This window comes from Hyalella azteca, unplaced genomic scaffold (assembly GCF_000764305.2).
Source record: "Hyalella azteca isolate HAZT.00-mixed unplaced genomic scaffold, Hazt_2.0.2 contig10128, whole genome shotgun sequence".
In the NCBI taxonomy this organism is placed as follows: Eukaryota; Metazoa; Arthropoda; class Malacostraca; order Amphipoda; family Hyalellidae; genus Hyalella; species Hyalella azteca.
The window spans coordinates 209,052-233,470 of record NW_025940175.1 but is presented as its reverse complement, the minus strand read 5'-3'; the positions used below and the strand labels follow the sequence as shown (position 1 = coordinate 233,470).

General features: G+C 37.3%; 2 protein-coding genes across 2 annotated transcripts; one reads left to right on the top strand and one right to left on the bottom strand.

Annotated features, from left to right (window-relative positions):
* Nucleotides 1–788: 788 nt before the first annotated feature.
* LOC108674056 (collagen alpha-4(IV) chain-like) lies at nt 789–4,185 on the bottom strand. The gene is made up of 5 exons (XM_018161955.2): nt 4,048–4,185; nt 3,167–3,666; nt 2,736–2,936; nt 2,109–2,244; nt 789–1,646 (listed from the first exon to the last, which is right to left on the bottom strand). The coding sequence occupies exons 1-5, from the start codon at nt 4,148–4,150 to the stop codon at nt 1,318–1,320; spliced, it is 1,269 nt and encodes a 422-aa protein (XP_018017444.1). The 5' UTR covers nt 4,151–4,185; the 3' UTR covers nt 789–1,317.
* A 4,181-nt stretch (nt 4,186–8,366) lies between these two features.
* On the top strand, nt 8,367–14,413 carry LOC108674053 (collagen alpha-1(I) chain). Its single transcript, XM_018161951.2, has 7 exons — nt 8,367–8,425; nt 8,932–9,013; nt 9,760–9,935; nt 10,701–10,851; nt 12,892–13,035; nt 13,486–14,064; nt 14,364–14,413. Exons 2-7 carry the CDS (start codon nt 8,932–8,934, stop codon nt 14,411–14,413), a joined length of 1,182 nt encoding a protein of 393 aa, XP_018017440.1. The 5' UTR covers nt 8,367–8,425.
* Nucleotides 14,414–24,419: the final 10,006 nt, after the last annotated feature.

The following is a 24,419-nucleotide window of genomic DNA, read 5'->3' as shown; positions in this document are numbered from 1 at the left end:
TTTTCTTGGAAGTCCTCAATTATGACGTTAGTTGTAATTTAAGTTCTTATGTTGCGTTTTAAGATCTCCTATTATATTGCCAGTATCTGCTCTTTCTGCTCTTTTTTGCGCATTTTCTCATTTATGGAAAAAAGGCGCTATTGTGCTCGTCATGTCCGTCCGTTCGTCCGTGACTTAACGTCCGTCCTTGACTTCACGGACGGACGGACGGACGGACGGACGGACGGACGAGAAAATGCGCTCTCTGTCACTCACTGCAGTTTAAGTACCGAGTTATATTTTTTGTATATTTACTCGTATATGAAAAAAAGACGCTTTTGTGCTCGTCATGTCCGTCCGTCCGTGACTTCGGGGGGTGAGAGAGCACGAGAAAATGCGCTCTCTGTCATTCACTGCAGTGAGTACTGATCTAATTTTTTTTATCTCAGTATTCAGAACCGTCACCGTGCGGTATATCCGCTTCCATATATTGACGGCTACTGCGCAGTTATGGCACAAGTAGCATCTGCTTGGACTTTAAACTAATTGTAAACAGTCCATAACTTATTTTAAGTGTTGAGGGAAGACTCCTAAATTGTTCGGAGAGTAGAATTACCTGTGATAGCGGTGAAATTTTTGAATTTGAAATCTTCCTCAATTCTGCCAAAAAGCCGTGGTTTTTATACAAATATACCTTGTTGCTTGAATCTCTTTAATTTATTCTATCTTTTCAGGATAATAATGTATATTCTCAAACTACACGTTTTAATTGTTTCTTTACTACACTTTTATGAATTCTGAACTTCTTAACCCGCGTGATCTCCGTGCCGCGTCCAATAAATTTATCCTTAAAATATCAAACTCATAATCATTCTAAGGCCCTTTAACACATATGATAATGATGAACGTTGCTATTACTTTTGAATGGCGTCCCAATCCATGGCCAACATGGACCAATGGAGTTGGTGCCACTCTATACATAAAATTCGTGCATGGGATCTTACGGTTCTGTATTTCAAGTCTGAGTTGTGTAACGGCAGAGCTCGCAGTAACGTACAGGGTAAGATTACGGTCGCACCTCAACAAATTACAGATTCCAGAAAATGATTACGATAGCGGTGCGCATTTTGTTATGTTGCTTCCATTATTAGGATAGAAAATATGGTTTGTATAGAAATTCTGAATCAAATTCATTTGTTACATGTGACACTATGAGGTGAAAATTGGCAATGAAATCGGAACAAGATGGGCGTCAATGAGGGGAGTGATTAACATTCATCACTCCTATGTAGCTTAGCATCCCGCATTTGTAGCAGCTCGTCCATTATATGTAGCTTTTTATCCCCCATGTGTAGCAGCGCATGGATCTCTTGGCAACCAGACTCCTGGGTCTCCATTGTCCCCCTTAGCGCCCTTTGGTCCAGGTATTCCAGCCATGCTCCCTCCTCGTGCTCCAATCGGTCCTCGGTCTCCACGGACCCCGTAACAACACTCGCCCTTGGGCCCAGGATCTCCATTGGTCCCTCGGGGTCCTGGGGGACCAGGAGGCCCGCTGTTGCACACAGACTGTGGACAATCACCCGGCATTCCTGGTGGTCCGACGTTCCCTTTGATGCCAGGCGGGCCCATGTTGCCTTTTTCACCGGGCGGCCCTCCGACTCCGCCTTCTGTTAATATACGGAATCATTTTGTTCGGCATGATTTTACTTGTAATTAGCTAACTAGATATATTCTAGTAATGTTATTTATTCTATATTCATATAGGAGTATGTACACTATCACAACAATGGTAAAAATGATTGCAAGATGACAGCTGATAATAGCTTCGAAAAGTGAATGCCCATACATGCTGATGATTCACACGCGTGACAACATCGTATCAATTGATCAAGAAACGTAAAGAGTTTCACTTGAATAGTTTCTGCACGAACAGTTTCGAAATTCGGGGTAGTCGAGTGGTTAAAATCATTAAGATTGCAGCGAGTTGTGGGCTCGAAACTCGCAAATAGTAATAAAAATTCTGATAGCAATTGACACGGTGGTCGGCTGGTTGTGAATCAGTGACAGGCCAACATGGACCTATGAAGCTGGTACGACTCTATACATAAAGTTCGTGCATGGGATCTTACGGTTCTGTATTTTAAGTCTGAGTTGTGCAACGGCAGAGATCAGCAAATCCACTTTGTTGTCGAGCTTGGCGATCTGATCAACTTTGTTCTGAACCACAGCCACCTGGTTAACCAGTGCACTCATGTCGCCGTCGCACTGTAACAACAAAACATGTCACTATTTTGATATTGCAACTATAAAGTATAAAGTTATGCAGAAATTTTGCGAAGGGTTGAATGAACTCAGTTTTCATTCTTGAATGAAACAAAATAGTCTTCATTTATACTATACTTAGTTGGATCAAAACATCAGTTAACGGAGGGGAGAACGAGCTCTAAGTTACTTCTTTATATATCTGTTTGTGACAAACTTGACATGTTTTAAGATATTAATATTTAATTACGTTTTATGTTTACGTTCCGTTAAAAATTTGCTGAACTCTATTCTGTTAAATATGACCATACTGTTTCATTCCTCAACCGTTTTAAAAACTATGAAGACTGAATTATTATTAATTAGTCTCTCAACTATGCGCAGGAGAAATAAGACTATTAATTTGAACTGAAGTAGTTTGAATACAGAATTTAGGAAAAGGTGCATTCAGATGAACCATTTTAGGTAAAAAAAAATCTGCGTCACTGTTTAACCTGCGGAACACTGGCGCAGCAACCACTTCTCTCGCTGATGAGTCTGATGGTGAGCAGCACCACGTCCGTGGGATCCAAGATGGCGTCGCCGCCATTACATCGACACTGTCCCGGCCTTCCAGGCTCCCCTGGTAGTCCTGGGCACCCACGACCTGGAGGTCCAGGAGGTCCTTGGGGACCCACACCGCCGTAGGAGGAACCCTATGGGAAAAGAGAACATTTTTTTACCAAGCCCACCCCATAGCCACGGGCGAAAAAAAAACGAAAATATTTTAGATATAACTTATAATATATGTTAAATAACGATGGAAATTTATCACAGAATATAGAGATTTTTTATCATATATCTATATATGGAATAAACAATGAAGGAATTTTATCATAGAATTTTAGCATAGAGCCCGTGCCACGGGTGTTACTGGAAAACATACACTGCACTGAAGGGAAACTCCAGGTGGTCCCGGGGGACCAGGAGGTCCAGGGGGACCTGAATACTGGGTTGAAGGACGGCACACTGGGGTGATGGGCACGCATGGGTTGTACCCTGGTATGAGGTTGGGGTAGTTCGGAGAGACGAATCCTTGCGAAGCAGACATATCAACCACAGTGTAGCCAGGCTGAGCCCCGACCTCTGGTCCAGTCACCACATTATAACCAGGCACCATTCCTGATGGGTTCACAGTCACGTAACCTGGTATGGTACTAGTGGGTAGTGAGCTTGTTGGATACCCAGGCATGTAGGATGTCTGGGGGAGGACGACTGCTGGATATCCTCCAGTAGGAAGCTGAGTATCCTGGACATTTGTGCAGTAGATTTGCCGCTTTTCTATGTTGTTTGTTGGGTCGTAAGGAGTGAGGGAGGCCAGAAGTTTGTCTAATGCCTCCGTGCTCTTGTCTTCTCCATGTTTGGTGGCGTTAGAAGTCAATGGTTCTGATAAAAATACATCCAACATTATTTTCTATACTTATTCACCACAGACAAAATTTGGCGCATCAGGAATTTTTGAATTGCTTAAAATTATTCAATAGGAAAATAATGTACAAGAAATACATTGTGCCTTGTGGCTACACTTGGTCATTTCTAGTCGAAGAATTTCGACATTCTAGTCGAAAATAGCAACAGAATTATAAAAGATGACCTATTATTCTAAAGCAGTGTTTTCAAGGTACTCAAATTAGTTTTTTCATTGAAATAGAAAAATCAAAATTTTACCAAAAATTTGTAGCTAAACGTAATATTATAAATTATTGGCTATCACCCAAAATAAGATGCATCATCGATTGTTTAGTTTGAAACTGGTTCGTAAATCACCTGCATTCAATCTGGAACTGCGGCGACCGGAAGCTTCTGGGGTTGCACCCGTTGAGACAAGTTCCATTAATAAATATACTAACCATAGATAAGTTACTGCCATCTTGGCTGCAAAGAACAGATTGTGTGAAAAATTTTATTCAGTTAATAGATAATGTTAAGATAATCAACATTTTTATGAAAGAAAGTGGTCTGTGTAAGTTGAATTAGAGCTAGAAAGAACGATTAATCTTGTTGAAATTGTTGTAAAATCTTTCTGCCTAGCCTAACTTTTATGTGATTGGCAGTCATTTTTTCGTAGCACGAAGAATTGAGAAATTGCGAATCATTGAAAATGTATGGATTATATTATTGTTGCCGCATTAAATGATAAATGATTTGCTGACTTCAACAGATTTAATAGAAAATTCTCATTAAAAGAACGAGACAAAATTCGATTTAAAATATTCAAAGAATCATAACTCCGTCGAGCAATTCTGACTTTGAATAAATGGATACTCCTGTCCTTTCTTTTATTAATGCACTTCTCCACCCTCTCGTTCTTTGGTCCCTAATACCATACAAAATAATTTGGTTCCAAATACCATTAAAAAACTGTTTAGGACTATAACATAGTAAAAGAATTGTACACGTACGAAAATGTTGTACGTGAATGTGGGTAATTGTACGAATGAAATGTGGGTTAAATAATTATTAATCTCGATAAATTCATTCATCAATTGTTGAATTTTTCGTGAACTGAATTAGAAATTATTTTCTTGCATTGATTTATGAGATGGCAATCAAATATAGCCTTAAAAATATTCAAATTTATTTTCAAGTCTTGACAATGAATGATTCAATGATTGGAAATCTATTTACTAGTAGAGTGGAGTCCTAGTCATATAAATATTCAAACCGAAAAGATAAAATTTTCTAACATTTCACACATTATTGATAAAATAATGACTGCCAAACAGCAGCCGAGTTTTCTACGAGTGATCCACGACAATCACAATGCACTACAAGCTTCTGGCAGCAGCCTCGTGAGCACCTTCAACTTCAACTCTCAATCAAACGGCCTCTCAAATTCTCACAGTGTAAATTTTCCATTGGGCTGCAATTTACATATGAATGGGAGGCAATAAAGGCAATTTCTCGGTGGTGCACCTCGAGCACTCGCGCCGCAAGGAGCAGTCAAGTACTCGACTGAGCAGCGCGGTGTTCAGCAAGTCTTGCCACAGAGCAAGTCTGCTCTGCGGTTCTCAACGCTTGGATACTCACCGACCACTGCCCTGTTGAGACCCTAGACGGCACAGCTTCGTTCAAATTTCTAGCAGAAACACGAAATTAACTAGAAAAATAAATTACGCAGAAAAGTAATTGAGAAATCTACGAAATTGCGTGATTTGTTTGTACGCAATTCCCTTATAATCAATCTCCCACCAACTTTCAAATCAAATCTCAAGGACAAAAACCAAATGCGTTGAAATCAACTTAGCGGTGTTACTCAGTTGTCGGATCGCACTGTCTACTGCGACATCGTGAAGATTTACGTTTACAATCCAAACGGCAGTTCTCGAATCGACATCAACTCAAAATTGAAATCCAAATCGCTATGTCGAAATGCTATTTAAATTAATACTACCAAAGGAAGTCATTTTAATTATTCCGACTTTTGCATACTTTATCAAGTAAGTATAAACAATAGTAAGAATTTGTAGTCCTGTTCACAACGTATGAAGAATGCAATGTAAGTCCCAAAGTCCCAGGATTGAAAAGTAACTATTCGTAATACATGCAAGCACTTCGAAAACAAAATTTTGTTAACAGGCAAAATCAAGGAGATTTTTCATCATTTAATTTACCTTGAAATGTATTTTTGAAGTAAAGGCACTGTATGATAAAATACTTTAATTAAAATGTGCGTATTTTCGTATCATATAAGATTTAATTTAATAGCCATTAAGTTGACTGTTTAATAAAGGCAATGATTCCTTTATCGAAGATAAATGTTCCCTAATTACTAATCCTTATTACGGAATTTACAAAAAAATAGTACGTAATAGTTATTTATTTAACTATTTTTAAGTCTGACAGTGGGAAAAATTCATAGATCATGATGAAATATCTGAATTTAATTAATCAGTTGCAACTTAAAAGGGATTTTGTTTATGTTTAATTGGCAGTTTACCTATTAATGGATAACGCCGTGAAGATATTAACGCATATTACCTTAATTACTTCAGTTCCATTAATAATCTGAGATTAAGCATTTCGTGCAGCTGGTACACTGATCTTTATTTAACATCTTTTTGGCTTTTTGAGGGAAAAGCAAAATTCAAACTGAAAATCCCCTTTTATACTCTTCCTTACCCTGCCATATTTTTACCCCCTTTTTTATATATCCTGCGTTGAACTGTAGTTAGTTAACACTTTAATTACAAAAACACGGGTCAGGATCAATTTCATCATGACCACCGTAAAAATGTATTCTTCGTCTCAAAGTCTGCCTTCACATCAACGAACTAAGAGTTGACCAAACAAGTTGCTTATTTCATGCCAAATTCAGCCTTGTTTCACATCTACGCTGTGAAACAAACCAAACAAGTTGCTTATTTCATGCAAAAGTCTGCCTTGTTTCACATCGACGAACTAAGAGTTGACCTAACAAGTTACTTATTTCATGCCAAATTCTGCCTTGTTTCACATCTACGCTGTGAAATAAACCAAACAAGTTACTTATTTTATGCCAATGTCTGCCTTGTTTCACATCGACGAAGTGAAACAAACCAAACAAGTTACTTATTTCATGCCAAAGTCTGCCTTGTTTCACATCGACGATGTGAAACAAACCAAACAAGTTGCTTATTTTATGCCAAAGTCTGCCTTGTTTCACATCGACGCTGTGAAACAACTACAAGTTGCTTATTTCATGCAGTTGCTACAACGCCCCCTCACGCCCGCTGTATTTTATCATGCCACAGAGGGTCCTCTGTGTCAGACCCTCACAAGGAGTCCGAGGGCTGAGCGAAGGTCGCTAGACTCTCAGTAGATCCTTTATTCTGGGCACCGTTCAGGGTGTCGCTCGTACCGCAATGCGGCGATTCATACCGGATGACCCGATTCTTGTTTTGATATCATATACTGCCTATCAACCGTAACTTCTTTTCGAATGCCTTACTCCTCTGAAATATATAAATTTAATGTGATACACATAAGCAGTTTAAAACNGTTATCTTTAAAGACAAGCCTGTAAGAAATTTAAGTCAATCTCAGCATTTCACTCATTTTAATTCAGTAGGATATGTATCCATTCGGAAATATTTTCACCCACGAAATTGTTCCTTATTATCGACCAAAAAGCTAGAGGTAGGCGTATCTTTTTTTGCACAGTGGATGATTAGTAAACACTTCATGCATCAAGATACGGGAACCCAGTCGTGACATAGGCCTCGTGTTTTCGTATTGCGAGCTTAACTTATAAATAACTAATGTTATTTTCGATGTTCCAGATGTTTCTTAAGGTGGATGTGATCGTTGATTTTACAATTCTACTAACGAATTCCCTTGTAATACAGTAGCAGTTTTTTCTGACATTAAATGACAATTTGTTCCAGAATTTTTTGACATTAAATCATTGTTCCTGTATTTCGGTAGTTCTGGCACTTTTTCTTCAAACGCAAGTAGTAAGAATTCCAAACAACATTAGATTTTTATTAAATTTTTAATTGTAATCCTAATTTTAGCTTCTCAGTGTAAAAGTCGAATTTAGATGTCACATCAAGCACCTGACTTTTTTGGAATATTTAAAATGTAAAAGCTGTCAGAGCCCGAGTTAGACAAGACTTTAACGACTATCCTCTCGCTAACTGTCTCGTAGTTTTATTTGTCTCATAAAGTAATACATCAGTAATAGTATTGTCACGTAGTTTCATTTGTCTCACAAACAAATAAATCAGTAATAGCATTGTCACGTAGTTTCATTTGTCTCATAAAGTAATACATCAGTAATAGTATTGTCACGTAGTTTCATCTGTCTCATAAAGTAATAGAATAGAATAGAATTGTCGGCGTTGAAGAAATAGGCCCATGGCCTGTTGTATCAGTATCAGTTGTTGTATCAGTTGTTGTATCAGTGTTGTATCAGTAATAGCATTGTCGCGTAGTTTCGTTGTCACTTAATTTCACTTGTCTCATAAAGTAATACCTACATCAGTAATAGCATTCTATAATTATCTCGTATCTATTCGTGCACAACCTGGCAGAGGGGAGCCGTAGGAGGAGCATGAGGCAGACGAGGAGTCAGGAAGTTAGGACGCGCGTCTGTGCGTCGTGGCCAGTGACGAGCTCAGTCTCTCTATGCAGGGCGGGAGGCGTGATAGCTGACAATATTCAAGTACGAGTGATGATGATTATCTTGAATTAATACAATATTTGTTTAAATATACCGTAGAAGTTGTCTAACTGGAGTGATGATAATTATCTTGAATTAATGTGGTTTAAATATAACGTGGAAGTTATCTAACTGGCGTGTGTTTGCGATAGAGTTCTGGAGTTGGCTCTTCACCTTTTTTTAGGAAGAAACTTATGCGTCAATGAGTTTATTTTCATTCATTTGAATATGAAGATTTTTTTTGCTAGAAATTAACGTGCAAATTTAGGAGCATGTTTTAATTTTAGGAGAGTGAATCATTTAAAATAATGTATTTTAAAATGATGCTTCTTTGAGGTTGGAACGTGAATTTCGTGGCAAATATATTAGAGAAAAACCATGTAAACGTATTAAAAAATTTTTGCAGTGCAGTTAAGTAACATCAATTTCATTTACACCTATTATCATCAAATTTATGACTAAAGTAATTCGAACAAATCAAACACGTTTATTTTAATTTATTTTTGCAGATGGCGGCTGTAAGGAAGACATCGATGTTGATGTTGGTGGTGATCTGCTTCATAGATGTTGAGTCGGCCGTCGTTGACAACGGTAAGTTTAACATAAATTTTTTGCTAAATTTATTTTATTTCGCACACATGAGCCCATGTATGAACATTCCTGCTTCTCATTCAGAGACAGGACGTCAGCAAAGTTACGTGAGCAAAAATGATGTACTTGATGTTTTGTCTGGTGTATAATAAGTAAAATGTATGAGTTTTGAACAATTAATGACGATATTTTCGGAGCTTAATTTATTAAGTGAGTACAGCATTTCACTTTGTAAAGTAATGCAGCCAATTTATTTGTTACTTTTGTTGATTTACAAAAAGTTCGAAGACAGGTAAGTTGCTCAAAGTTAGGGTTTTTTGAAACATTGCGGACCTTAATTTTCCTTTTAATAAATGTGAGCTTTGATCTGATAGAAGAGTAGGAGGATTAGAAATGTAAGATTTATGCTCATTGATTGGTCCTCACAGATAGAAAACTTCTAGAAAATTATTAGGTAATCCTGAATTATAACCCTGAAACCTCATATAAATGCTGAAATAATTTGATTGTTCGAGTTCAAAAATGAACCAACGATTCAAGAATATGGATTATTGTTATTAATAGATTTAGAAGTTTCAAACTGCTGGATCCAATGACCCCATAACACGACACTGATTAGGTTAGACATTCGAAATTGCTGCACCCAATGACCTCATAACACGACACTGATTAGGTTAGACATTTCAAACTGCTGCACCCAATGACCCCGACTCATGGGACTGATTAGCGGATACTGAATCCGTCAGTTGAGCTGGACTCGAGCGCAGCGCTGAAGGAGCTGAGTCAGCTCAGGAGCAGCTTGCTGAGGCTGCAGGATCTACAGAGAAAAGGAGGAGGTCAAGCTGACATCGAGGACCTCCTTCCTGAGGATGGGGGAGAAAGCGAAGAGACAACAAAGGAGCGGTACAAGCGTCTCATAGGGGTGAGTTTTTTACAGAGATTTCAGGTAAGCTTCTCATTGGGGTGAGTTTTTTTTACCTAGTTTTCAGGTATTTGGATGATACTGCACTTAAAACGTATCGGGTTTATTTCCAGGCTAACATAATTTGAGAAAAGAAAGAAAGTTGCTTTTCCCAATTACTTCCGTCTGAGTATTGAACGCTGAGGAAACATGCCATACACTGCTAAAAGTATAACTCCAAATTGAAATACACATTATAAATGTATTACTGAAATAAATTTCGTTTGCGATATCAGATTACTAAATACTAGTTACTATGTTCCAGAGGATTCACTCGAGTACAAGGTTCTTGTGCAATTAACAGATATATTAGAGGTCGGAGTGAGGTTGACTACTGTTGTGTTCAAGGCGCACCAACAGACATAAATCAAAAATTTTAAATTTAATTCTAATCCTAAATATTTATATGTAATTAATTTAGAATCTTAAACCTAGACGATACATAATCGACTGAATCGTGATCAAAAAAACTAATAATATTACTGACACAACCGAAGGGAAGATTAATATCTTATTTAGATTAATCATTGAATGTAGAACGACAGAAGCAGGAGCGAGAGGCTCTAAACTTTGATAGCATTTGTACGATAAGCGGTCCACTTTTGTCATTGAATGTAGAGAGTTTTACCAGTTTGGGTAACATGAAAGTAAAATTCATAAGTTTCTGAGATATCTTGCGATACATATTATTGAAAAACGATATATTATGAAGTTTGAACCACACAGGGCAACTCGCAGTGTTCGTGCGCTGCTCTGGCCGCCGTTTCCCGCAAAGTGACTGATTTTGAAAACGAAGTTCATCATCTCGTCGGGATTGAACGAAAACTCGATCTAGTCTCGGCCAGCATCAAAAACCTAGGACAACTGCTCAGTGAAGGTGAGGTTACAAATACATCAATAGCATTTTATTTTTCTAGTGAACATTCGTGAAATTAGTGCAAGATCTACGGTGATTGGATTCGAGCTTAAAAAAGTTTGGTTAATCCAGGATTTGAAGCCGGGCATTAAAAAGTTGCAGCAACCATACCACTCCAATCTAATATGAACGAATCTAATTCATATCTGAGCCGCATTAATAAGACGTTCGATTAGATAAGAACGAAAATTACTTGAGCTGAAACACAATGTTGATTTGATTGGAACATGAAGTGTGGTATGTTTATTTGCCGAGGCACAGTGGGTGTCATCTAATCACCAAACTTTGACTTGCAACTCGATTGTTGAAACTTCAATAACTTACCAACATTGCGGGAAAATATGCAACTCTCGAGAGCGAGAAACGTGCCGATTGACGTTACAGAAATGTTCTAATTGGCAAAAAATCGCTCTTTCAAATCCGCCACCATTTGACCAACTTGGAGTCCCGAGCCTATAAAAAAACGAATTAAAAGGACAATGCCACGAAAATAATGAAAACTCGAAAACGAGTGAACTCCAGACGACAGGATTTTTTAGTGGGAGGAAGGAGGAAGAGAGAGTTTGCCCATTTTTGAGATTAAAATTTTTTTCCTAATTTTTTTGAGTGATTCGTGGGAAATTTGTAGAATAAAATAATTGAAAGTATATTAATCAGGTTCCAGAAAGGAATGAACTCGAGCGTGAATGCAAAAAAATCTACAATATCAAAATGTCCGAAATTCGATCCTCGATATTAATTTTGAACCTTGTAATACCTATCAACTACTCGAAGACCAGAAAGATGATACAATTGTTGAATATTCATTTGCAAAATTCTCATTAATCTAATAATAGATTTTTTAGAAAAATATGAAACTCTCCCATATGCGATGAAATTTCACTAACGAATAATCAAAATTAACGTTGCCGAAGCTTTCCATATCAGTACGCAACAATTAAAGAAGTTTTGATTTAAATGCATGAAGATATTGAATTAATAATGTGTTAATTACATTTTCTTACATACGATACACAGGTAATTTAATCGCTAACTGAGCTGTTTGTTTAAATTCAGGAATGAAACTAACATGCTTTAATGTAATATATTATTGTTTTCCATCTTTTTTATCATTCAAAAAATTTCGTTTCAATAAAAAAGTAGAAGTAACGGGTCGTACCTTTACTTTCCGGACAAGAGTGCACTGAAGACAGCGGAGTCTCCGAATCAGAGACGCCCATTATACTTTCTAAATATCGAGCTCCTTTAATATAACTTCGCACGGAGACACTGAATGAGAACAAGTCCTTTGTTCTGCACCTGCAAAAGAAAATCTCAGAGAGCGAACTTTATGTGAGCTGACCAAACTTTTCGAATCGCCGAATCGCTGTCATAAACCTTTATAGATGAAAGACGACGATGGAGTTGTTTCAGGAAAGTTGCCTTGTGCATCCGAAAGCATTTGAGCTTGTAGACCATTGTTGATGAGTTCCAGCTCAGAGAACGCCGCATCTGCGGCCTTAGGCTATTTTTTTTTAACTTGTGCCACAGAGATATCAACGACGGTAAAACTTTTGCTTTACCTTGTAAATGAGGTGAATCTCAGCAATTTTTTATTTGAAATAATCAACGTTTCAACCCAGCCTTTTGAAAAATGACTCGTTTTCTAATCTGAATATATTAAAATTATTCGTGGATGTGAATAAATTTTAAATCCTCTTGAAAGGAAGACTAAGTCATAAAATGACTTACTATACATAATCCCTTCTAATTTCTCAACGCGTTGCAATTTATGCGTTTACAGGAAAATATATTAAATTAATTACTCTTTGCATCACTCAAATGAGGAGTAAATTGTAATAAATCCATATTTAATCTTAAACGTTTCAAGCATTCATTAAATAGATATTGTAATTGTGACGAGCATACATTATTAGATACTGTAATTGTGACGAGCATACATTATTAGACACTGTAATTGTGACGAGATGGTGACAATAATATTTCCGTTTTTGGCTTCAGGCAAAACAGGACCACAAGGGCCACCAGGCATGCCCGGGGACCGCGGTCTACCCGGCGAGACCGGCGAGAACGGGCCGCCTGGGGCGGACGTCGTGGCGAACATGAGAGGCGTGCCCGGTCCACGCGGACCGCCGGGGCCCAGAGGTGAGCGAGCGGGCTTGAAAATTCGGTCAAAATTTGACTACAAAGACAATTCTAAAACAATTTAGCTTGCTTTTAGTGCGAATTTCTGTGAAAATTCAGTCAAAATTTAACAAAAAAAAAAATTCCAACAAAAATTAGCTGGCTTTATTGCGAATTTTTTGTTAAAAAAAGTATTACGATTTGTTTGTACTATTTGCGCTACACAATGCTTTGTTAGTCGTTGATTTATGCAAATAGTAATGTTTTGTAAGCGAAAATTTCAACTCATTTGTATTCGCTTGCGAGTCTGTGATTCAGAAAAAGCTTTGAAGCACACGAAATTCGAAAAACATGTTGTTTGGTGATAAAGAAAGCGTGACTAATTCGTTTAATTTTCTTACAATTTTCTACATACAAACTCAATCTATTAAGTGATTAGTGACGCTAAAATTTTATTTCCATATTCATCAGGGGTTCCGGGAATAAAGGGACCGATCGGAGACTGCATCAAAGGGGACAAGGGGATGAGAGGAGAGCGTGGGGAGCCCGGTACCAGCGCCCCTGGCAAACCAGGATACCCAGGGGATCCTGGGGTACCTGGAATACCCGCCACCTCATACCCCAGTACCCCAACATACCCTTGCACCCCGCCCTCCCCGTCGGTAATCGAGTGTGGACAACCCGTGACCTGTCCCTCCCCGACGGTGTGCTATTACCCCAGCGACTGCACTTACTACCCGCAGGGAACTGGTCCAGTGGATCCATCCTATTCAGGGGCCGCACCGTATCCTGCGTATCCTAGTGGGCCCGTTTATCCTAGTGCTCCTGCCTATCCTAGTGGCCCCGCGTATGGTCCAGCTTATCCTAGTGGCCCTGCATATCCTAGTAGTCCAGCTTATCCTGATGTGGTTTACTATCCTAGCGGTCCTGCATATCCTAGTAGTCCAGCCTATCCTGATGGGGGGGTTCTGTATCCTAGTGGTCCGGCTTATCCAAGTGCACCATCTTATCCTAGTGCACCATCTTATCCTGGAGGGGCTGCGTATCCTGGTTGGATACCAGCCATCCTAATCTTACCCTGGATACCAGCCATCCTAATCTTACCCTGGATGCCAGCCATCCTAATCTTACCCTGGATACCAGCCATGCTAATCTTACCCTGGATGCCAGCCATCCTAATCTTACCCTGAATACCAGCCATGCTAATCTTACCCTGGATGCCAGCCATCCTAATATTACCCTGGATGACAGCCATCCTAATCTTACCCTGGATATCAGCCATCCTAATCTTACCCTGAATACCAGCCATGCTAATCTTACCCTGGATATAATTCTTCCGTCTTCGGCAGTGAAGGATGACGACGCTGCTTGGGACGCATACGTTAGTGGAGACCGCTAATATACTAGTGGAGACTGCTAATATACTAGTGGAGACTGCTAATATATTAGTGGAGACCGCTAATCTCCTAGTAGAGACCGCTTAATCAGCCTGGTTAATTTCTTCCGTAAAAAAACTTTTCGTTAAGTTATCCAAAGCATACCGTTTTTTCAGAGTTCATCACGACATTAGTCTACGGTAGTTAAAGCCAACATTTAATTTACTAGGCAAGAAAAAAGTCTATTTAGTTTAGATCTGAGGCACTGATTAAATGTCAATTGATCAAGTTTATTTCAATGCACTACATTAATGTAGTTTAAAGAAAATAGTGTTATTATACTAATTACTAAAACACGTACGTAAATCGTTTAAGAACAAATTGAATAACCGGCATTCCCAACAATGAAATGACAGTCTCAAGAAAGTGTTTTCACACTTTGTTATAGATGGATTATATTATTATTGGAAACTCATCCACGTGACTGCACACTTTCGGTTGCAGTGAGTAGTATCGACCGATGTCGATGGCGAGATTCTGTCTGTCGCTGCTGACATCGAAGTTCCATTTGCGTCACAGGCTCACGGAGGTCCTGCATCGGAATGTCGCATCTGCATTACCTCGATTTATGTACTATACGATTTTTATATTAAGAATTTACATGCGCATTGGCTTCATCCGCTGGCTTGTAGAATGTGAAATCTTGATTTAAAAAATTTATCTTGGAATTCTGGGTGTTCTCAAGAAAACGTAATAAAACTAATTTAGTTTGATTAACCGAACTTAGAAAAAACTAATATAGCGGGCAATGATTATTGTTGTCTTCTCTGCGGGTATGAGTGAAACCAATAAAAAATTACGGTTTCTTCAGTGACGGAAGCAAATGTTTTTGTTCGTCAATCATCACCCAAGGTTATGTACTTATAGAGAATATTTCGGCAATAACTTTAACGAATGTTTGCTGCGTTTATAATGCTAAATAATAAATAATACCAGGTTATGTGATGGCAATCACTGAAGATCTTGCTTCGAGCGTCGAATAGTTGTCAATTTTGCCGCCTTCTTCTGCCGTAGGCCTGATATGGCCCCCTGGAATCTCATACTCAACGGGCATAGTTCGTTGACATTTTCCTCCCTAAAGAATGTGATAAGTTAACCGAAGCTTCGCATGAATCAGCCCACAATACATGATGAAGTCTTACTTTTACTATAAGCCTCCCGTCCGGAAAAGTTATAAGTTGTGAGCAAGAAGAATGTAGAGGAATATTAGTTCCACGAACGTCGTGGAGTGTGGTATGAAAACATATTGGTCGTTGGCATTCAGCTTCAGCATTTGCGTGCTTGGACAAAAACTAAGATATTTGTTAGAATTTACCCTAAATATCACGGTATTTTTTGCAAAATCCGATAGGGTACCAGAAAATGGCAGCCTAATATGGCTGGATAATTGGGATGTTTTGTAAATTCAAGAAGCATTTGAGTTTCTCCAAATCTGTCCGTTCGGAACAATCGTCGAAGCATCGAAAGCAATCGTCGGAGAGCAAATAGACATTTCAAAAATATAACTCAGTGCTCACTGAAGTGAGTGAAAGAGAGCGCATTTTCTCGTCGACAAAAACGTTATGTCACGGACGGACAGACTGACAGACGGACAGACGGACGGACGGACATAGCGAGTACATTAGCGCCTGTTTTCCATAAATGAGAAAATGCGCTAAAAATGTAAATTTAATGCGAAATACAATAATTTCTCACGAAAACTTAAATTCATCAGAACAATACAGGAATCGGTTGCTGGAAGTAGCGTGGCACTTGAATTTATAGCAAGAAGTAGCGACCTTGTGCAGCGTGTTCGAGCATCGGCCATTAGCATGAACGCTGGCCTCCTCGGTCGTAACTATCAGCCTTACATGCGAGCCTGATCTCTTTTCTGATTAACTGTCCGTGCTGAATACCATTTACGAACACAAGTATCCCGATCTGAATTTTTTATCATTCATTACTTGAGTAACACAGACAAATATTCACACAGTTTAGGACCCATAGATAATAAGGTGAGTGCCTATCTTCATCTACACCGGTTATTTGCGTCTACGTACAATTTTAGGTCGATCAATTAATGAGGACGGGTTTTATATTTACTGCCAAAACTATGTCGTGGAATGGTAAACATAGAGATTAGTGTTATGAAGAATAAATTCATTGTTGTAGTAAGTAGGTTCTTGTAACATAATTCACTGGTAGATTTGAGATGTTAATATAATTATCAGAGGATTTAAATCTATTTCAGATTAGAGTTTTTCTTAACCCATTAATACAGAGCGATTCCATTTGGAACCAGCGGAAAAAATAGATTCATAATAAAATTGTATGGTCAAATCAGTATACTAGTGGATGCGTAGGTTTGATACACATTTTGGACGTGTTCTGGCAACGTTTGGTTCTGCTGTACCAACTAATTCCTGCTCAGTTAACATTAAAAAATCGTAAGTACCGGGTGTCGGACAGGAGGGCTTGACATTAATGTTAAGAAAGGTAAGTAGTTCATTCTAAAAATATATTATTTACATGTTAGATACAGAATTTTATCGATAAAGAGAGTATTTTCAATTCTGTATATGGTGTCACATGATATAATGTTTGTAAAGTCATTCAGATCATGAAATATTTTGCCTGGTTCATTTGGGACCGCTCGGCAGTAGTGTAAGCATTCCGGTCATCTCATTTTCCCGGTTGATTACTTTGTGATATAGTTATGCATTGTATTTCAAAAATTTGTTTGTATTTAGAAGTTATTTATTTAGACCTTAGATCAACAGGAGCATATAACCCGAAAGTTGAAATATTAGGAAGTAGAAACGTTGAAGATTATGCGATTTTTCATCCCGAGTCACTTTTTTCTAATTGTATTTTTGGCAGATCATGACATGAAATAATTGAGATTTCAAGAGAAGAATTACACGAAGATCAAATATTTGCTACTAAACCTTTCACAGAAGCAGCAACAAACGAAACAGACTGAGATTCAGATAACTCAGATGACGCAGTCACTAGCAATTCCGCTCGCCTATCGAGAATAGTCATTGTAGCAACAGTAATCACCATATGTGAAAACAATGTCTATCGACAGAGAAAAAACTCAACTGTGGTCGACATGGCCAACTTATGCTACGACATATACGTGGCTAGCCCGTGACATTTAGTTATAAACTTTTGGCAGCAGGTAAATCAGATGATATTTTTCTGCAATTGAAGCCAATCGGCGGATCTAATAGAAAAAGAAACTTATTCATGGGCTGGAACATGAATGGGTCCCGTAAACATGATACAATTGGTCCCAGTCAACATATTATATGTGATATCTATCCTGGTTTAATTTAGCTTCTCAAAAAACTTAAAAAATGGCTATTGTAATGAATTTTCGGAATGATCGGTTAGGAAAAGCAATAATGCAAGAGACCCAAAATAAAACAATCAGGGTCTATATTGCACCCTTCTACTTCGATCCTTGATGAATTGCAATACAGCAATCAACAACATCGGCCAGCAAAGAGACATCAGAAGCACTGCATATGCAAACAACGTGGACAACGCGCCCACAAACATTCGTAAAATGGGCAACATTCTCATTCATTCTGAATGAATGGAAGTATTCCATGCTAAAAATTAAATTGTATTCTAGCATGATTAGTTTATCATCAGTATTGTCCATTATGAATACGTACGTATATTACGTAATATCCATTACGAAAAACCTTGCTTGATTTACTATTGGAAAAAGTGTTGTTTGAAGAAACGTTATGTTAATGCCGAGCGGTTCCACATGGAACCAAGGTATAATTTTTCACATACAACGAAAAATAAATAAATGAACATATTTTTTGTTTATTACCATCACAAATGATAATATTCTCGCCAGGAACCCAAAAAAATTTCTGAAAATAATTCTCGGCATTAATGGGTTAATATGCTTTAGAGCTTCAAGCACTTTGCGATCAAATTTTTATAATCAATTTGCACATATACATTGATGTCCCCAATAATCATGCTCACGGTACTTCTGGGCGAGCTCGTTTTGAATAAATTTTTGAAAAAATGTATTACTGTTAATTTCAATATGTTTGTCGCACTGGACATGCGACAGAACTCAAAAAGTGGCAAGACTATATTTTATTTTCATTTAATAATTAAAAACTCTAGGCTACAGTTAGCATATTTAAAGCTGAACTTCTTAAAATTCACTTATGCATAAAAAGAGATTATCAAACTAATAACCCAACACATGATACTTATCTTCGGCCTCAATGCCATGAAAAATAATTATTCAAAAGTTTGCAAAAAATCGCTACGCAATGTTTATCACATGTCAAGTACAACATCCTGCTCTCCCATTGATGCTGCAAACAACCTCGCCGACACTAGAATGCCTTGCATTAGCTTGCAATCTTTGAGGCAAAAACTTCAGTACAGGTCGTTAAGTCGCCGTTGGCCTCCGGACAACAAACTTGAGGAATACAAAGTGAACGAAAGAAAAATATCAAGAGTTACGGACGAAATTCCATGTTGGAGACGCAACACAGCTTTGTAGATATTGGTTAGATCGTGATCTTTGGGCTAAATCATCATCTTTAGATTAGGTAATGATCGTTTCTCTGCATCATGATTTTTAAGCTGGGTCATGATTTTTGGGCTGCATCGTAATTTTTGGGCCAGATCATGAACTTCAGACTAAATCAGAGTTTTTTTCTAGATCGGACTCTTTTTACTAGACTGAATACTTCAATTCAGATCAATTAAAGTTGATTTAAATTATTATAGAATTTTAAAAGACGGTTTGTTATGCTTGAATAATTGTATGTCTAATTATATTATTAATAATACGAATAATTGAGTGTTGAACTTATGAAATAATTTTTGTATTTGCCATGTGTATGAAACTTTAACTTCTGACAGGTATTACTATGTCCCGAGTTTGAGTTGAAATGTACAATCGTCATTCATGCGAAACTTTTTAGCAATAAAAATTCTACAGCAAAATCTGAAGACTGGTTGCCGAAGCAGAATTTAGGAAGGATCTCAAGTCAAGTACAGTAATTCTAGGGTCGACTCTTGAATGCCTTTTGATTAATGAATTGTATTTTTCTGATGGTTAAATCACTGTAATTGTCACGAAGCTCAATTCATTCGTTTCTTTCTCAACGAGTTTGTCGAGCAGTGAGCAGAATGTTGCAATAAGCGACGATTAACAAGGATATTTTTTGAACGTTTGAAAGGCTCGTCACGTACGCCTGAAAAAAAAATGAAAGACCTCGTATTCTCCGCGCACTTTCTCCGTCGTCAAGTCATTTTAATTTAAATCTATTCGAAGCATTCGGTAAAAAATTATTCGAGCCGGATCTCACTCAGAGAGATTTATATTTAGTATTTTTTTTCGTTTGTTGAAGGAATGAGTAGGTTCGCTGCCCAAGAATTGGGAGAGCAATGGAAACACTTCAGCGCCGGGACTTCAGTCCAGTGCTCGAATTTTAATGTTCTTTGCATGTCATTTCCATATTCAATTCCGGGTCCAGATGTCGTCTTCTCACATTGCAAGGGAATCCTTTCAAAGTCTCAGAAAGATTTTCAAGCTAATCCCAAATTTAAGTTGAAACTAAGTTTACCTAAAAAGATGGAACGAGAGCATTTACTTAGTCTTGTATGAAACATCTTGATTGGAATCGCGATGGCGTCAAAAGTGTTCCGATGGGATTTTCAGTGACATGGCTTTAATAAATAGCACTTCCAACTATTTTTACATCAGTTCGTCGTCTTATTTCCATACCAGTTCCTGTAGCATCTGTCCATGGCTGTCCAGAGGCTTATCAATCAATTTGTATTTTCAGTCTTTAATTGATCGAATTAGAACATTATTCGAAAATCATACAATATTACACCAATAGATTTCATTAAAAGGCTACAATTTGTGTGGAATGATGGTGTGATTTTGATCTCTCATAATATGGGCCGTGTTTTTATAACTTGACTATATGGGCCAACCAAAATGGCCGCCCTGACACAAACTTTGGCTACTTGGTGACAAAACCTTGATTGGAAAGTAATAATAAACTCGTGGTAAAGTCATTATCGCTTAACTGAGCTTCTTCGTAAATTTTTTCCCTCTTCCCTGATTTGCGTTGAAACTTGCGTCCCTATAATGTACCTTAAAAACAAGTTTTCTTTAAACTTTAAATTCTGAAGCGAGTTTAGCTTTGGAAACATTTTATGAATATTTATAGATTATTACTGAAGGAGAGGCATGAGGAGGCTTCTGCCTTACAATAATTTCCTTATTGCACTTCAAATTCAAAGAACATTCGATATTATAGTTCATTTAATTTAAAAGAAAAACTAGAGCGTGAGTTGAGCTTTGAACTTATCATTGTTGAAACAATTTTATAGTTCCTGGCCTCAGGATTATAGAGCGAAGCGTGATGTAGTTACCCACCGACAAAAGACGTTGAAAAAACATTAAACCAATAACTGTTTTGTTTAATAAACATTTTAATAATTATGATATGATAAATGACAATAAAAAAGATAATATAATAAATAAACGTTTAATAAATGTTTATTAAACGTCGTTCAGCAAGGTTATTCTCTTCTTTGGTAAGGATGAAGATGAAACGCATCACTGGTGGACACAAAATCATACATGATAAATCATCAGGAAATGAAGAGAACGAGGATAACATCTGAGATATGACAGTGGAGGGCTTCCTTCTCAAAACCATCAAGACGACTTGTCCTTTATTCTGGCTTTCTTCCTTTGTTTAGGCTAAAATACAAGTGAAAGATTCTAGGAAACTTGACAATTCAACGTGAATTTCTCAGAAAGAAGCATATAGTCTTAAGAAAATTAAATTCTGTTATCATTCAAATCCAATAATGCAATAGCTCCTCTCGTTTTGTAGGATCGTCTTTGTTCGACATCCGATCCCTCCAGTAAAAAAAGTATACATTTTTCATCACAATTTTCAACTATATGATGTAGCTTGAAATATTTACGAACTTTTTGACCTCAAAGTTTTGGTCTGATATCACTATATTTATTCTATATTCACAGAAGCATTAAATTATGTCAATCCACTGTAAGGAAATTTATAGGAATTTCCTGTTTGAAGACTTTGTCTGACTTAATATCTAATAATATAATGTCAAGAAAATCATCCTGTAGGCACGCAGCACATTTTCCAGTATTGAATTTTATTCGTGAACGTTAGCGTTAGCTGGGAAACTTCATCCGGAGCGTTCAAATGACAGGTCGCCAATAAGTTGACAAAGCGTTTTTAGGGACTCGAAGTGTCAGAGGAAGAGCTTCCAAAAATGTTGGACGATGGCAGAAAAAGCAGCGAGACCAACCGAAAAAGAGATAAAAAAAGTACCTTGAATTAAATTTGATATTAGAAATTAATGTAGTGAGAGCAATTACGGTGCTAATTGTAAAAGGAGAAATTTGGCTACGTTTATGGTAATTTTCTTGAGTTCAACTAAACTTACAAAAATGTAACTACGTACTCACTGCAGTGAGTGACAGAGAGCGCATTTTCTCGTCGACTAAAACGTGAAGTCACGGACGGACAGACAGACAGATAAACGGACGGACAGACGGACATGGCGAGCACAATAGCGTCTTTTTTTCCATAAATGAGAAAATGCTTTAAAAATGGAGAAATTTATTTGGAACAAGCTAGGTTTGCTTTTTTGCCCGAGAGCGTTGACAATTTTTTGAATTAACTCAATAATTTCGGTGGCTGTGCTTATCATTTGCCATTTCAGTGGCTGTGTAACCACTGTAGATTTTTCCTGTAAATTAACGTTGTTATGTGCGTTGGAAATAATGAAATAAATCCACTAATGCTTAACGAATTCCAAAGCTTCCTAAAACAATAAAGTACGAGCTAGAAAAGCTAGAATTTGTCTTGTTAATCGTGATTGCTGTAAAAAATTCTAAATATAAAAGTATTTACAGCTTATCAAAGAAGCATATATCGTCAAAAATATTAATCATGGCGCTAAACAAGCAAGTCCGTTCATTCCTCCTGGGTTAGCACTTATGCGATATTGTCATCATTTTCCATACTATTTTGAATAAGCAGGCAGGCATTTTGTTCGAAAGTTCCCTAGAAAGTTGCTGCTTTACCCTCAATTGTTCCTCATCAAAATTCCCCAAAGAATATCAATTTAAACTTGGAATTCCATGAAAGAGTCACCAATTGGAAATTTGAAAAGTAGAGGGTTTCTGAAGAGACGGTCAAAACTTGCGAGGCTCAGGGCCGGTCAGGGGCGAAATAGATTCAGGGGAAAAATGATTCAGGGGAAAATTCAGGGAAAAAATGCAAACGTGGCGTTAAAAACTGCGGGCTTGGCGAGCGTGTTTTTCCACGTGCCTTCGGTCACGATCGTTCGGGATTGGCTGCCAAAGTTACGAAAATATTCACTTTTTAATTTTTTCTTCACAGAGGGTTGCGGTAAATTTCAATAATTTAATCTCTTATTCCTATGAAATGCTATATCATTTTTTCTGGTTTAACACTTACTTTCGATGTTATGTTACAAAGTTAAAAGTGAAAGTATATTTGTGAATTTGTTCAGTGAGATTTAGGCAAAAATTTTCCAGCATCCACCCAGTTCTTCAATTTTCCACCATCGGTAAAAAGAATGGACATAAAATCGCTAGAAGAAACTTTCTAGTGGTTGATTTCCGTCAAAAGTTTGTGTTGTGTTTGTGAATCAATAACAATTGGTGAAGTATTCAAGACTTCAAGAATAAATTTCAATTCACGGCAGCGCGAGAAGGATCTCTTGAAATAAGATCGCGTGAGAATTTCTCGCTTTGGTCCAATTCAACAAGAAGCCATGGGCCCGAATAAATATTTCCTTTGAAGAATCCACCACACCTGGACTTGATTTAGACGTTTTCCCGTCCGCGGCTTTTGCTCCGTTAATTCTGTTTTCTTCGAGATTTGCGTGAGGCGGGAAGTCGTTTTTTTTTTCTCGAGGCTCAAGAAAGAATTCCTCTTCCCGCGCGTGTTTTAGTAATGTTTTTGGTGGGAGGCTGCGGGAAATAAAAGTTTTTCAGCATAATCTAATTGCAGCGTTCAAAGTCTTCGGGTATTTTCCTGTAAGAATGATCACAAATGTTGACGAGAATATGGAATTTATTGAGTCACGACATTAATTAATTCCGAATTCACATAAATATTTTCATTCAAATTTGCTTGTGGTAAGATCATGATTATATCTTCTCATTTGAAAATAATATTCGTTTAAAAATTACTTTATTACTTTTACTTAAAATAACTATTACTTAAAATTACTTTTTAAATACAACACTTTTAGAGAATCCAGTGTTTCCAATATTACAGATGTACAATGAATTTCTAATTTTATTTTCGAATATTAAAAAAATATAACTCAGTACTCACGGCAGTGAGTGACAGAGAGCGCATTTTCTCGTCGACGAAAACTTGAGGTCACGGACAGACGGACGGACAAACAGACGGACATGGCGAGCACAATAGTGCATTTTTTCCATAAATGAGAAAATGCGATAAAAAAATAATTTTTAAATTTTTTTAATATATAAAATTTGTTTCAAAATATTTTTTATTCTGTCAATTGATTCATGCATTGCTTCCAACTTCACACAAGTGTGCAAAATTTCATATCAATTGGACGGGTAAAAGTGTGTCAAATATCAATTATAAGATTTGTAGGTGACAAAATTATTTTTTCAATGTTTTTTAAATATTGAATATTTTTGTTCAAAACGATTTATTTTGTCATTTGATTCATGCATTGTCTCTAACTCTACGCAAGTGTGCAAAATTTCATATCAATTGGACAGGTAAAAGTGTGTCAAATATCAATTATAAGATTTGTAGCTGACGAAATTATTTTTTTCAGTTTTTTAATATAAAAAATTTCTTATTCATAAAATTATTTATTTTGTCATTTGATTCATGCATTGTCTCTAACTTTACGCAAGTG

Coding starts and splice junctions, on each gene's coding strand:
- LOC108674056 (XM_018161955.2), bottom strand. CDS start 4,150: ATGGCAGTAACTTATCTATGGTTAGTATATTTATTAATGGAACTTGTC. Junction 3,667..4,047: donor CAGTTCCAGATTGAATGCAG/GTGATTTACGAA, acceptor TATTTTTATCAG/AACCATTGACTTCTAACGCC. Junction 2,245..2,735: donor GCTGCGCCAGTGTTCCGCAG/GTTAAACAGTGA, acceptor TTGTTGTTACAG/TGCGACGGCGACATGAGTGC.
- LOC108674053 (XM_018161951.2), top strand. CDS start 8,932: ATGGCGGCTGTAAGGAAGACATCGATGTTGATGTTGGTGGTGATCTGC. Junction 9,014..9,759: donor GTCGGCCGTCGTTGACAACG/GTAAGTTTAACA, acceptor TGAATCCGTCAG/TTGAGCTGGACTCGAGCGCA. Junction 9,936..10,700: donor GGTACAAGCGTCTCATAGGG/GTGAGTTTTTTA, acceptor TGAACCACACAG/GGCAACTCGCAGTGTTCGTG.